This window comes from Parasteatoda tepidariorum, chromosome 1 (genome assembly GCF_043381705.1).
Source record: "Parasteatoda tepidariorum isolate YZ-2023 chromosome 1, CAS_Ptep_4.0, whole genome shotgun sequence".
NCBI lineage: Eukaryota > Metazoa > Arthropoda > Arachnida > Araneae > Theridiidae > Parasteatoda > Parasteatoda tepidariorum.
Genome location: NC_092204.1, coordinates 17,620,444 through 17,636,769, shown reverse-complemented (window position 1 = coordinate 17,636,769; position 16,326 = coordinate 17,620,444). Strand labels below are relative to the sequence as shown.

The 16,326-nt window shown below is 28.5% G+C and overlaps 1 protein-coding gene across 1 annotated transcript in view; it reads left to right on the top strand.

Moving 5' to 3' along the window:
- Positions 1-16,326, top strand: part of LOC107438278 (ubiquitin carboxyl-terminal hydrolase isozyme L3) — a gene marked incomplete in the record, with an annotated part of 71,838 nt that overhangs the window by 39,729 nt on the left and 15,783 nt on the right. Inside the window, 3 exon segments of the mRNA XM_071177285.1 lie at positions 3,570-3,617; positions 9,392-9,467; positions 11,232-11,290. Coding sequence (XP_071033386.1) covers positions 3,570-3,617; positions 9,392-9,467; positions 11,232-11,290 — 183 coding nt within the window.

Here is a 16,326-nt window from a genome sequence, read left to right as displayed (position 1 = left end):
ATCTTGTTGCTCGCTTGTCTATTGCTGCTTTGCATGTGCTCGACATGCCTAACGTCTTTTCTAATGTACGCCGATCCATGCGCCGTCGCTGTGAATCTTGTATCGATGTTGGTGGCTTTTCTTTCAAGCACCTCTTGTAAACTGTTGATAAATTTTTATTTTCTTTTGTTTTTACTTGTCTTTTCAGTTTCCTCTGATTCATACTGCTTTACGTACTAGTGCTTTAACGTGCCATTAACGCACACGCATTCCTATTCGAAATATGCTTATTTATGTCCCCTCTACCTACCTTTACATTTTTGACATATATTTTAGGACCACCCTGTATAAGCTATAGCTTGAAAAGGGCAAGCTCCACCATCAATAATTGAAATGGCTTTCTGCGGCCCCACAGCACCATTTATGCTTAAAATTTTTAACAGTCAATTTAGATAGCAATAAAAAGTTAAATAATCTCAATAAGTTAAATAAAATAAAGAAATTTAGACAATTACTTGGTAACTATTTTTTATTTCTGTAAAAATACAAAGTTATTCCAAATAAATTCTAAATTAATGCTTAACTTATTGCTAACTATTTATGTTCAATAATATTGTTTAATTATTTTAAATAACTATTTATATTATATAAATTATTCTAAATAAATACATGTATTATATAAATTAAAATATTCTAAATAAATACTTAACTTATTGCTAACTATTTAACATTACTTAAATTATCGCTTAGGACAGTCTATCAAAATGAATCTAAATAAATACTTAATGTTTAATTATTTATTTAACACTACTTAAATTTTGACTTAAGACAACCTATCAAAATGAATCTAAATAAATATTTAATGTTTAACTAATTATTTAACACTACTTAAATTATCCACTAGGCAACCTAAAAAAAGGAATCTATATAAATATTCAATGTTTAACTAGTTATTTAATACTTCTTAAATTTTCACTTAAGACAACCTATCAAAATGAATCTAAATATTCTAAATAAACACTTAACTTATTGCTAACTATTTAACACTACTTAATCTCTCTTAGCGCAATCTAGTAAAATAAATCTAAATAAATATTTAAAATTTAACTAATTATTTAACACAACTTCAATTATCAAATAAGACTACCTAAAAATGAATCTAAATAAATCCTAAACGTTTAACTAATTGTTTAACACTACTTAAATTATCACTGAAGACTATCTATCGAAATGAATCTAAATAAATACTTAGATCCATTTCGATAGATAGTCTTCCATAAATTATTTGGATCCATTTCGTTATCTAATAAATTATATAATATTATTGAATCTAATGTTAAAACATATTAGATTCATTTTGATAAGTTGCCTAGAATCTAAATAAATACTTAACGTTTAACTAATTATTTAACACTACTTAAATTTTCACTTAAAACAACCTATCAAAATGAATGTGAATAAATATTCAATGTTTAACTAATTATTTAATACTGCTTAAATTATCACTTAAGACAACCTGAAAAATGAATCTAAATAAATCCTTAAGATATAACTAATTATTCATCACTACTCAAATTATCACTTAAGACAACCTAACAAAATGAATCTGAATAAATACTTAACGTTTAACTAATTATTTAAAACTACTTGAATTTTAATTTAAGACATCCTATAAAAATGAATCTAAATAAATATTTAATGTTTAACTAATTATTTAATACTACTTAAATGATCATTTAAGACAACCTGAAAAATGAATCTAAATAAATCCTTAACATATAACTAATTATTCATCACTATTCAAATTATCACTTAAGACAACCTAACAAAATGAATCTAAATAAATACTTAACTTTTAACTAATTATTTAACTCTACTTAAATTTTAACTTATGACAACCTATCAAAATTAATCTAAATAAATACTTAACGTATAACTAATTATTAAACACCACTTAAATTATATCTAAAGACAGTTCAACAAAATTAATACTAGATACCCGAGTTTATGGTGTCATATCAGAATATAATACGTTTATATGTTATAAGTTTATGAAAGAACGAAGTTATATATTATTCAACTATATAAATTTTTAAATTGCCGTAATCTATATAATGAATGTGTTGAATGCAACTCAATAAAATCAAGGAGGTCACATGTTTCCTAACTATGGACTAGAGTATTTGTTACCCTGAATTAAAATTTTATTTTAATGTGATCTGAGGCATATCAAAGAATTTCTTGGCTAAAACGCTATCTTATTCCAAGAATTTGCAAATATGGGCCTTCTGCGCTGCCCAATTTTTTATAAATAAAGAAAAAAGAATTCGGATTAAAAAATACAGTACTTTCAAAAAACATTAACGAAAAATTAATTTTTAGAAATAATTATGAATATTAAAGTACCACTTTTTTTATTTAAAATATTTCTTCTATATTAACTAAATCTTGTTAATTAGTGGAAGGTGTGTGGTCCTGGTTCTGGAATTAAAAACAGTCGACGGAAGTTGACATAGTGATGATATAAGTGGTCCTCTCTGAATAAATTTCTTAATACTGAAAGTATCGCAAGAGTTTTACTCTATCTATTATACTAGGGTTCTCTCATGCGACCAAAGATGCGAAAAGTTAATTGACTATTTTATTACATATTTATTACAAATATTCTAAATTTAAAACAAGAATGTTTTATTTTAAATATGATTAATTTGAATAATAAGTCATAGTGGTAGTTATGATTAAATAATTAAAAGTATGAAAAATAAATAAAAGTTAATTAAGTTTCTACCACTTTTCACATTTTTCGTCGCCTGTGGCTTCCCTGATTATTTAAATCCGAAAAACATTTATATATATGTTACCGGCAAAGTAAGAAACGCCGGCATTGTATAGAATGCCGGATGCTTTTAGGCGAAGTATGAAATGTGAGAAGTATTACATACTTTCCCTAGGCATTGTATAAAATGCCTAGGTAATCTATAGAATGCCAAATGCTATTTGGGCAAAGTATGAAATAAACGTCCTGATGAGGTTACTATGTAAATGATGTTCATGTTACTGTGGATGACCGAAATCGGTGGTTGTTGACTTTCACCGGTGAATGTTGACAATCACATAGTCGCTTTGGTGAATGTCCGAAATATTTATTACTTCCGATTTGATATTAATTTATTCGTGGATATAATTACATTTATTCGATATTTTAATACTTACTGACGATAGATTAAAAGAAACACCAGAGTTTGGAGTATCGGGCAAATGTATACCGGGCAATGGCACTTCACCTTAAAAAAACATCATTGTAGGGTATACTGGGCAGTGACACTTGATCTTAAAAAAATATCAGTGTAGGATATACCGGACAAATGTATACCGGGCAATGGCACTTAACTAGACCTAATATGATTAGACCTTTGGATTATATACTAGGTCTAGTGATGTAATAAGATGTAATAAATATTTCGGACATTCACCAAAGCGACTATGCGATTGTCAACATTCACCGGTGAAAGTCAACAACCACCGATTTCGGTCAATCACAGTAACATATACACATCCGCACAAATTTTAACTTTTTTCTTCTTTCCTAGAGTCTATGTGTCATGCACGAGTCCCTTGCCAAAGAAGGTCAAACCGAGGTGAGTTAACGAGCATTTCACAAAATATAAAAATTAATGCACCGATTAGAAACTCCAAATTAATAAAGAAGTAGCTCTAAAATAAATTTGCGATTGTTTGTTGTTCAGTGGTACAACATACATTTGTAGACTTGTGCGCTCAATTAAAGCTGCGATTTTTTTTAAGTTGCGCAAACTGGGTTATTCGTCAGTAAAAAAATTAAGAAGTTGCAGTAATATTAAGTTTAACTTTATGTTTGTACTTTATTATATTTGGAACTAACAAAAGTTAGTAATTTGCTCTAAATAAATGCATGGGGAATTGGAGTAAGACCGAGTAGCTAAGATTCGGTTGGATCTAAACTGTTCGACCCAGAAATTGTCAGATTTAATCAAGATATTTATGTTTAATTGTGTACAATATATAATTCTTGAAAAAGTTATCATTATTCTGCATTTTTCATACGTGATTTTTTTTTCCTGAAAAAAAGGCATCTCATCTAATTTTAGTGGGGTAGGTATATCTAAATTCTATAAGAAGTTTAGAAATGGTACTTGGAGTTTTATTGAAAAAGTACCAGACATTTTTATTATCTCAATCAATTTCAGTTACAATGTACGAAATTCACATGTGAAGAATCTATCTTCTGCATCATTTCAGCTTTCGTGGGCTTGACAAAAACACTTTCCACATTGGTATCCGCGCCATTGAACACAAATTAACTCAGAACAAATTTATGCAGAAATTTACGCATTAAAGTTTTTAAAAAAAAAATTAAAAAAAGAAGAAAAAAAGCACGATTTTGAAGACACAATGCACTAAAATAAAAAACGAAAATCGCACGAACTCCATGAGATAAAACACTCACTTAACAATAAAACTTATTGCCATAGCTGCCAACTCGTGTTTTTATTTTAGTGGCAGTAACGTTTAATTTTAAATAAAACTAAAATTTTGAAAATTAATCCTAAACAATAAAATGACATTCTAAAAAAAAATAATAAACAAGAGGAAGTAAATAGTTTTACGTATCTTGGAAGTATAATTAAATCTATTCTACTCTATGGATCTGAGACTTGTCACTGCAATAAAAGTAACATCAAAAACTTCAAGTATTTATTAACAACTACTTTTGAATCTTGTGTATCAAGTGGTTCCATAAAATTTGTAATGCAGAAATCCTTAGAAAAGCAAAACAGAAACCGATTGATCTGGAAATCAAAAAATAGAAATGGATTGGTCATGTTCTATGTAAACCTGAAAGATTTAAAGTAGAATAAGTTTTTGATTGGAGCGCTCAAGGCAATAGAAAAAGAGGGAGACCTAAAAATACTTGGAGCAGGACGATTGCAAGTGAATTGAAAACAATGGGAAAGACATGAAGGCAAAATAACTAGCCACAAATAGAGTCAGATGGAAAGGTGTGATAGCCCAATGCTTCAATTCAAAGTAAAAAGGAATATGTATGTGTAACGTTTAAATTTTAATGTATTAAAAGCTAAACCCTTATTTTTAAAGTTAAAAAATGAACGTTCTAAACACCAGAACAAAATAAAAAATTCCTATTATGCATGTCAAATCTATTGGTTAAGCAACTGAGTTTCTAAGATGAGACGAGGTAGCTTAATGTTTACAAAATTCTTCTCACTTTATTATTGGGCAGCCACTTCGTAAAATATTTTCCAACACGATGCAGATTAAAAGATACGCATTCTTATAACTAAGGCTCACGCCAGCATGGCGACAATTGTTGCTAAAATCAGACGCGTAGGAGACAAAATTGTCGTCTCGAAATGAGTTTTGAAATAACAAAATAGTAACGAAAAATATATTTTTTGCATCGAATGTTATGCACTTAAAATTAATTGTTGTTTTTATTTTTCTACGCGTAGGTTAGATTTTAGTTTTAAAGTTTTTCAAACGGAATAATTGAAAGTGTCTGATACAAAAAATCTTTAATTTAAATTTTGATATTTCTAATTAACATGTTGTACTGTGCTTTGTATTTATGGACTGACAGTATAATTGTTCAATAAAACATTGTTTTTTACTCTTTTAGAATTTTTAGATAATTATTTTTTAATACAAAATTTTGTAACTTCTCACATTCTCTGGTTTCTTCATTTATTTATTCATTCCCCTTAAGCATTTTAATCTATATGTTGAATCCGATTACTAATATTATTTTAGTTTTGTTTACATTAAATTTAAAAAAATACGAATCTTAATGCGGTAATGGACATAATTAGCTTCAGGGTGTAATAGATGGCAATTACTAATTTTTGATGTGTACTATGACATTAATTAAGCAATTTTAAAATTCGTTTTTTTATCTCAAGTTAGTCTACAATATTCAGATTTTGGACCACTAAATTTTCATTATTGATGTGAACCCTTTTTATAACTAATTTTTTCCTTCAAATGTAATAGAAATAACGCTAAAATTATTTTTTGAAAAATATTAGCTCTGTAGGGCAATAATGTGTTAAAAGATAATAACATATTTAATATATGAAGTATATTAATGTATAGTAATTTATTTTTTATAGGCACCNTATGTAAATGATGTTCATGTTACTGTGAATGATCGAAATCGGTGGTTGTTGACTTTCACCGGTGAATGTTGACAATCACATAGTCGCTTAGGTGAATGTCCGAAATATTTATTACTTCCGATTTGATATTAATTTATTCGTGGATATAATTACATTTATTCGATATTTTAATACTTACTGACAACACCAGAGTTTGGAGTATCGGGCAAATGTATACCGGGCAATGGCGCTTGACCTTAAGAAAACATCATTGTAGGGTATACTGGGCAGTGACACTTGATCTTAAAAAAAATATCAGTGTAGGATATACCGGGCAATGGCGCTTAACTAGACCTAATATGAATAGACCTTTGGTAAATGTCCGAATTATATACTAGGTCTAGTGATGTAATCAGATGTAATAAATATTTCGGACATTCACCAAAGCGACTATGTGATTGTCAACATTCACCGGTGAAAGTCAACAACCACCGATTTCGGTCATACACAGTAACATATACACATCCACACAAATTTTAACTTTTTTCTTCTTTCCTAGAGTCTATGTGTCATGCACGAGTCCCTTGCCAAAGAAGGTCAAACCGAGGTGAGTTAACGAACATTTCACAAAATATAAAAATTAATGCATCGATTAGAAAATCCAAATTAATAAAGAAGTAGCTCTAAAATTAATTTGCGATTGTTTATTGTTTAATAGTACGAAAACCATTTGCAAGCTTGCGTGCTCAATTAAAGCAGCGATTTTGCGAGTTACGCAAACTGGGTTATACGTCTGTAAAAAATTAAGAAGTTACAATAATATTAAATTTAACTTTATGTTTGTACTTTACTATATTTGCAATTAACAAAAGTTAATAATTGCTCTAACTAAATGCATGGGGAATTGGGGTAAGATCGAGTAGCTAAGATTCGAAGCCCGGTTGGATCTAAACTGTTCGACCTAGAAATTGTCAGATTTAAACAAGATATTTATGTTTAGTTGTGTAATTCTTGAAAAAGTTATCATTACTCTGTATTTTTCATGCGTGATTTTTTTTTCCTAGAAAAAGGCGTAACACCCAATTTTAGTGGAGTAGGTATATGTAAATTCTATAAGAAGTTTAGAAATGGTACTTACAGTTTTATAGAAAAAATACCAGACATTTTTATTATTTCAAACAAATTCAGTTACTATGTACGAAATTCACACGTGAAGAATCTATCTTCTTTCTCTGCATCATTTAAGTTTTCGCGAGCTTAACGAAAACACTTTCCACATTGGTATCTTCATCATTGAACACAAATAAACTCAGAACGAATCTATGCAGAAATTTACGCTTTAAAATTTTATAAAAAGCACATTTTTGAAGGCACATAGCACTAAAATAAAAATGAAAACCGCACGAACTCCATACGGTACAACATTCACTTAAATATTATTACCGTAGCTGCCAACTTGTGTGATTGTTGCGATAGTGGTTTTTCTTTTCTTTTTAGTGCCAGTAACGTTTAAATTTAAATAAAACTAAAATTTTTGAAAATTAATCCTGAACAATAAAATAACATTCTAAAAAAATAATAAACAAGAGGAAGTAAGTAGTTTTACGCATCTTGGAAGTATAATTAACAGCAAAGGAGGAACCGATGAAAATATATTAAATAGATTAAAAAGCCCGAACTGTTATACTATTCTCAATAAATTCTGAAAAAAACAAAAACATAACAAATTCAACAAAAATTCGACTTTTCAATATCGAATCTGTCCTACTCTATGGATCTGAGACTTGCCACTGCAATAAAAATGACATGAAAAACTTCAAGTATTTACTGTCTAAGAAGAATCTTGAGTATCAAGTAGTTCCATAAAATTTGGAATTCAGAAATCCGTAGAAAAGCAAAACAGAAACCAATTGATCAGGAAATTAAAACTTTAATGGAAATGGATTGATCATGTTCTACGTAAACCTGAAAAATTTAAAGTAAAACAAGTTTTTGATTGGAGCCCTCAGGGCAATAGAAAAAGAGGAAGACCTAAAAAGTACTTGTCGCAGGACGATTGTAAACGAATTGAAAACAATGGGAAAGACATGAGGCAAAATAACTGGCCACAAATAGAGTCAGAGGGAAAGGTGTGATAGAAGCCCAATGCTTCAATTCAAAGTAAAAAGGAATATGTATGTGTAACGTTTAAATTTTAATGTATTAAAAGCTAAACCCTTATTTTTAAAGTTAAAAAATGAACGTTCTAAACACCAGAACAAAATAAAAAATTCCTATTATGCATGTCAAATCTATTAGTTAAGCAACTGAGTTTCTAAGATGAGACGAGGTAGCTTAATGTTTACAAAATTCTTCTCACTTTATTATTGGGCAGCCACTTCGTAAAATCTTTTCCAACACGATGCAGATTAAAAGCTACGCATTCTATTAACTAAGGCTCACGCCAGCATGGCGACAATTGTTGCTAAAATCAGACGCGTAGGAGACAAAATTGTCGTCTCGAAATGAGTTTTGAAATAACAAAATAGTAACGAAAAATATATTTTTTGCATCGAATGTTATGCACTTAAAATTAATTGTTGTTTTTATTTTTCTACGCGTAGGTTAGATTTTAGTTTTAAAGTTTTTCAAACGGAATAATTGAAAGTGTCTGATACAAAAAATCTTTAATTTAAATTTTGATATTTCTAATTAACATGTTGTACTGTGCTTTGTATTTATGGACTGACAGTATAATTGTTCAATAAAACATTGTTTTTTACTCTTTTAGAATTTTTAGATAATTATTTTTTAATACAAAATTTTGTAACTTCTTACATTCTCTGGTTTCTTCATTTATTTATTCATTCCCCTTAAGCATTTTAATCTATATGTTGAATCCGATTACTAATATTATTTTAGTTTTGTTTACATTAAATTTAAAAAAATACGAATCTTAATGCGGTAATGGACATAATTAGCTTCAGGGTGTAATAGATGGCAATTACTAATTTTTGATGTGTACTATGACATTAATTAAGCAATTTTAAAATTCGTTTTTTTATCTCAAGTTAGTCTACAATATTCAGATTTTGGACCACTAAATTTTCATTATTGATGTGAACCCTTTTTATAACTAATTTTTTCCTTCAAATGTAATAGAAATAACGCTAAAATTATTTTTTGAAAAATATTAGCTCTGTAGGGCAATAATGTGTTAAAAGATAATAACATATTTAATATATGAAGTATATTAATGTATAGTAATTTATTTTTTATAGGCACCAGAAGGGGACGAGGAAATTAATCTGCATTTCATAACATTTGTTTCCGTAGATGAGCAGTTGTATGAACTCGGTAAGAAAAGTATTTGCATTGCTTTAAAAACACACATTAAAATTGACTTTTTGTTCCATAAATTATTGTTATTTTCAGATAAATAACAATAATAAGCTAAAACTATTGTCTGACTGAAGTTGTATAAACTGTAGAAGGAGAAAGCATGACACTTTCTTCTAGATAATATAATCAGTTCCATCATTTAGTGACAATTCAGAAAACTAAATAGTACAATGTTTTATAAATATAGTTCTCTTTCTCAACACTAGATAGCAGCATTACAAATCGAAATTCTTTGCAACGTCTTCAAATGCAGCTTTTTTTCCCCCTCTCATTTGAACTATTTATTAACATTCAACGTATATTTAAATTAAATATTAAGAATATGAATGTTAAAAAATTGCGAAAAAAAAGATAAAGAAACTTGTTAGATAACAAGAATTAACTTCTATTGAAAATTAAACCATTTTAGATTAAGAGTTAAGCCCTGCTTTATAAAATGTAATTCATATTTCTTTTTTCCCCCTTTAAAGTAGAAATAAGGACAACTGAAAGAAATTGTTTATTTACTATACATTCCATTTATGCATTTGTTTAGATGCACGATTCCACACTTTAATGCTTAAGCAATTCTATATACTACTTTTAATCAGTAGATGGCAGCACCGATGACAGTTTAAAAAATTCTCGTTTCACAAATAAAACAGCGTGATACTAATACTCTAATAGGACTTAATTTTAAAAGTTCAATATTTTCTGTTATTAAATCACATATTTCTATTAATAAAATCTTTTTGTTATATTGAATTGAAAAGTACTAAGCGTTCAATATTTACTCAACCTACGCTAAACATCGAATGTTAATTTCACCGAAAATTTTAATCACAAAAAGCAATGACTGTCGCATTTCTGTTTTAGAAAATTAATCTATTGTTTAGTGTTTAGAGTTGGTGTTTAGGTGATCAGAAGGTGGTTAGGGTTGGTTGGGATGGTTAGGTGGTTAGGGTGGTGTTCAGAGAGCACTCCCAAATTTTCTTATTTCACTATAATTTAATTTATATTTTGCATCCAGTATCTAAGTTGAAATAATATCGATCTGAATTGCGCGGTTGGATTATGATTTTAAAAAATTTTACCAATCAATTATTTAAATTAGAATTAGAGAACAAGTAGTAAAATTTGTTATTAGCTTAAATATTTCCAAAAAAAATTTTTTTGAAATATTTAAATGGTACTACCGGTACTTAGTAAGAATTTAACTTTTCAGTTCACTCGACATAAAAATGTGTATTTTCAATATCACTTTGTTCCATTTTTTTAGCAATTGGGTATACTATAGCCTACGTCACAGGTTGTGTTATTCCTACTAAATTTAACCCATGAACGGCATTTTCTGCGAGCCTAACTTCAAGCCACAAATAAACAAACGAAGTGTTTGATCGTTTAAATAGCTGCTCGCCAGATTTTATTGCATTATAAAGAAAAGTAATTGATATTCGATTTTTGATTAATAATTGATTTATGTGGATAGTGGCATTTATGTGGATAGTGGCATAGAATTTAGCATTGCGTCATGGTAAATGTTATTCCTACTAAGTGGAAGTAGTTGTGTTTTTTTTATATTATACCCAATTCCACAATTATTTTTAAATTCTAAATTGTTAATTAAAATCTTTTAGCAATCTGAAGATTACTTTTTCTTCCAAATTATTTAAATAGACATAGATTAAAGCATATATTTCAGCCTTTCAGAACATTCTATTCATATTTTTTAAATTTCAGATGCTCGGAAAAACTGTCCAATCAACCATGGAGCTACAAGCATGGACACGTTATTAAAGGTAACTCATTTTCTTTAAGATACCCTCCAAATACAGCGGAATTTCGGAAAATATTTTTTCTCTGGAAATGTATCAATATTTTTTTAAATAAAAATTTTGTCTGCCCTTACATTAATTTGAACGGATATATAAACTACCAGATGTACAAATTTAGACAGAAGTTTTGATAAAAGCTTTAAAAAATTCTGTTAATATAAAATTTCTATTTTAGTTCTCTACCATTGGAAAAAAATATTTTGCGAAATCCACAAGTTGGAGTGTATGCTTTAAGGGAGAAACATAAAGGAATTGTATGCTTAGTTGAAAAATAAAGCAAAATGAATTAGACAATCTTTTTTATTTAATTTAATATAACTGAACTATATTTTAGAATATTTTTAATTTTTTTAACACCATAAAAATTTGAAATGCTCAAAACCACCTGTTTTTTTAAAAATTAATGCTTCAAATCAATATTTTGCCTTTTCAGCGTTGTTTAATGCAACGTATAAAACAGCACAATTTTCAGACAATTGGGTCAAGAAGAAGAAGATCACTGATACCCACGCATGTGACCTAAGACTTCAGCGATAGCTGATCATTTATAAGAAATGGCGTAATAAAATTGAGCTAAGTTTCTCCAAACGAATTAGAATGTTAGTTAAAGTGACTCTGATAGATGGCCCCTCCGGGGGCATGTTAGTTAAGGTGAAGTTAATTAAATACAGTGAAAATATATCGCACATCAAATTTGTTGAAATAGAATTTTTTTTCGTCTGTCTCTTACTTAACTTAGATTTATTATTTGTTTATGTGTTTTATTGTAACCATTATTTATAATTGTTTTGTGTTGTTTATGTTCACACATAGCTTCCTGTCTGTCATTGTGTTAAGTGAAAAATCTATAGTGAAAGAATTGAAATCTTAGTGAAATATAGAATGTATCATTTAATGCAGGGCTGTCCAACTGCAAAGAGCCCACGGGTCAGAATTCCGGTCACTGATCATCTGGCGGGCCGCAGTTTGAAAAAGTTGAACAGTAACCTCTTATACAATAACAATTAATAGTTGAATTATTAATTATAAAACAGAATAGAATAGAAGGATAGAACAGAATAAATAGAACAGAAGGATTATAAAACAATTTGCTTACATTTTAATTGGAAAACAGAGGCCGATCGGCTTGAATAAGAAGTTGGCGGGCCGCCAGTTGGACAGCCCTGATTTAAGTGAATTGATACTTGACGGGCTTGGTTTACTCGAAATAGAATGGAAGGAACAGTTGCTGAGGTAAACAAATGCCTCATTTCAACAACCAATCAGGATCGAGATTTGAGATACTTGCAAGTCACTACGCCACTTGCAAGTATCCTATAGCCAATATAAGATTTCAACACACCAAGAAAAATATCTTAAGTGGTTTCAGTTTTGTTAAAAAGTAGATGAAAATTACTTAGAATTAAAAATCGAAATGAAGAATTTCGGATCTAGATATAATTTCTAGAAAAGTAATTCAATGCAGTTTTTTTTAAATTCTAATATAATTAAATTACCAATTTTTGTAAATTTTTTCCTTGTGCGTACAGAAAAATCTCATTTTTTCAAAACTTGTAATTGTATTTTAAATCGAGATTAAAATACGCATCTCACGTTTCATTATTTGTATGCTTTCAAGCGATCAAGTTCAAAGAAATAAAAATAACTGTAACTTTCAGAATAACAATAACATAATTGAAGCACTCTAAGTACAAAAATGAGTGGTTGAGATCTTTCACTTTCAAGGTGATAACTAAAACGGATCTAAACCTACTCCATTATAAATTTTTTTTTTTATTGTCTGCCAACATCGTTTCGGGAATCTTTTTTGGACATGTTTTCTAATCGTGATTGACAACCGTGGAAGAGTTCACAAAATTATTTTCCTGCAGAACAAAAGGATCTGTTTCTTATTCAGTGACAGAGTTAGGTGGAACAAAATGTATTGTCCGCTGATAACAACAATGTTTTTAAGAGGTAGTTAAAAAAATTTTTTTTTTTAATTGTAACATTTTATTTAATATTCTAAGTACGTTTGCTTGTATCCTGGAAACATTAATTGCCGAAGTCTTGTTCTTGCTTCAAAGATAATTCGAAAGTGTACAAAGTAAACAATTTTAATTAGTTTGTGGCATAACTACCACTACAAATATTAAATACCAATTGGTTAGTATATAAAACATGTCAAGTTGTACTGTAAGAGGTATTATACGATAGATAAAAGTTAATTTGATTGATAATAATAAAATCCCTTCAAATTAATACCAGACAATTATATCGAAATATATTACTCCAGATTAACCAAAGTTGTGATATCTAAGATTTTGGTTTATTTTTTGAAATCAATTTTTTTTCTTTTATTCTTTCGTGAGCTGTTGGATAAAGATTGTCTTACTTGCTTGTGACAGTTATATAAACCTCTAAATTTGTATTAATTTTTATCTCTTAAATAGCACAATTTTAAATCAACAATTTTAGATTTTGAAAATTAGCAACATAAAACAAATAGTTTACTTTCGGACGTGCCTACAATGTCCATATTTCTAATGACTTTTTTTGACTAAATTTTCCTTCTCGCAAATGGTTAACAGAATATATACAATGTCTGCCAACTCTTGCTCGTTCCAAAAAATAATTTTCTGAAGTGGTCGCAAAATGTAAATTGAAATATCAATGAGATACCTGCAAGTAACGTAGTGTGTGGGTATCTCGCTCCTGATTGGTTGTAGAAACGTGGCATTTGTTTACGTTAGCAACAGTTCATTCCATTCTATGTCGAGTAACCCAAGCCTGTCAAGTACCAATTCTCTTAAGTAATACACCCTATATACTTTCACGAAAATTTCAATTCTACCATTATACATTTACACAAAGACAGGCACGAAGCCATGTAGAACATAAACAAACTTATTCTGCATCGAAGTTGCCAGGTATACAAAACAAAAATATATCACGGTTACGATAAAAAACATAAACAAACAATAAATCTAAGTTAAATAAAAAAAAAAGCAGACTGAAAAGAATTATATTTCAACAAATTCGATGTGATATATTGCTTTGAATTATTAACATTTTAATTTATGTAGAGAAATTAAGCTGAACGTTAATATTTCATTTTGCTGGTAAAGTTCAGCTGGTGCTGACGTCATAGGCCATATGCGTGGGTAATGGTTGTCTTCTTGATGGAGAGCAAGAACCCAATTACGCAATGTTGGTAAATGTTGTTATTGACCGTGCCATTTAATAAAATGTACCTTTAACCAAATGAATCATGTATTATATACTAGTTAATTGATGTTTAATAATCGTAGTGGTAGTTACGCCACACACATAAGCATCTTTTTACATTTTACTACAGCTTAATCAAAAAAACGAACTTCACTTCACTTATCAAATGGAGCTTGGTTACCTGAGCAAACATGGCCTTTTACCCATTCATCGTGTCCATAATAGTTATTTACTATTTAGCATGTTTCTCAACGTCACAATTACTAACCACTGCTAACGTTGCTCACGATGGCCGGTCTAAGGTACAAGAAATATGCCTGAGTCCAATATGATTTAATTACATGTCTCGATTTCATAAGTGTGATAGTAATAAAACAAACATTCCGTTTGAAATTTGGTTAAATTATTACACTATTGATGTGAAATATAATGTTCTCTTTATGTCTTAAAATAAAAAGAAAACCGAAAATTTGTAAGTTTTCCATATGACAATAACGAAATTTAAACTTTTCGTTTATTTTATTATCACTTTTACACAGTTTTAGATGGGCAATAAATTTTTTTTCATTTTTTAACCAAGTTCGTAGCGTTAATATTATTTATTTTAAAAATGATGTTATTATTCTAAGAAAGAAAATACTTATTTCTTTTTATTAGTTTTCACTTTAAAATTAAAAAATTCGATAAGTTACATTTTTAGACTGAATATATTCATTTGTCTATTTCAGTGATTGGCTCAATTGTAATTTATTATTTTGTAAATATTTTGATTTTTAATTTAACTAATGTTTACGATCAACTTGTTTTCTCATCTCGTAACATTTTGTAAAAAATTTCTACTTCTTTAATTGTATATAATTAAAAGCGTATTTTCATGTTATTATCTAATTAATACCATGGCTAAGTGCCATTTTTGTTTCCAGCCATGCAAACAGCTTTTTTTAATGGGAAAAGGGAAAAAATCAAATCTTTCAAGATGGGAAAACGGCCATTCTTGGCCGTATGCGCCCATCTACACCGAAAAGACCAGACCATATTCATTTATAAGCATAACTTTGTAATGCATAAACTAAATAATAAAAATGCATATCATTTTCTTTATTTACTACGATTTTTTATAGAGCGTAAGCTCTCAGTTTGAAAATAACATTGATTAGCCAAACACAAAAAGCGTATTACACAATGTTGTTATTCTTACTAAAAAGAAAAAAGGCCTGTACAAAAATTTAGCTTACAAATCCAATTACATTGACGTAAATAAATAAACAAAATGAGACTAAAAAATCTATAGTGGAGATGCATAATACTAACTTAGTAGAGATATACTTAGATGAGACAACAGTCATCATTCTAAAATTAAAAATTTTTATACTTTAATAATTAGATACCACTATATCTTAAAAATTTTAAAAAATAATTTAAAGCTAAAGATTTGTACTAACTTATGACTTATTAAGTTAAGTTCAAATCCAGCCAGTATGCGTTATAATTACAAATAATTTAGTGCTAATGCGAGTTCAAATCGTATATTAAAGTACTAGGAGGGCATAGGGTTAATAAAATAGAACCTCACTTTAAAAGTAAAATTCTTTTTTTAAAAATAAAATTCCTTCATTAAAAGTAATTTTATTTTTTTTTAAATAAAATTCTTTCTTTAAAATAAAATTCTTTGAAATAAATTTCCTTCTTTAAAAAATAAAATGTTTTCTTTAAAATAAAATTCTTTCTGGAATGAAAAATTCCTCCTTTAAAATAAAATTCCTTCCTTAAAATAAAATTCACTCTTCAAAATA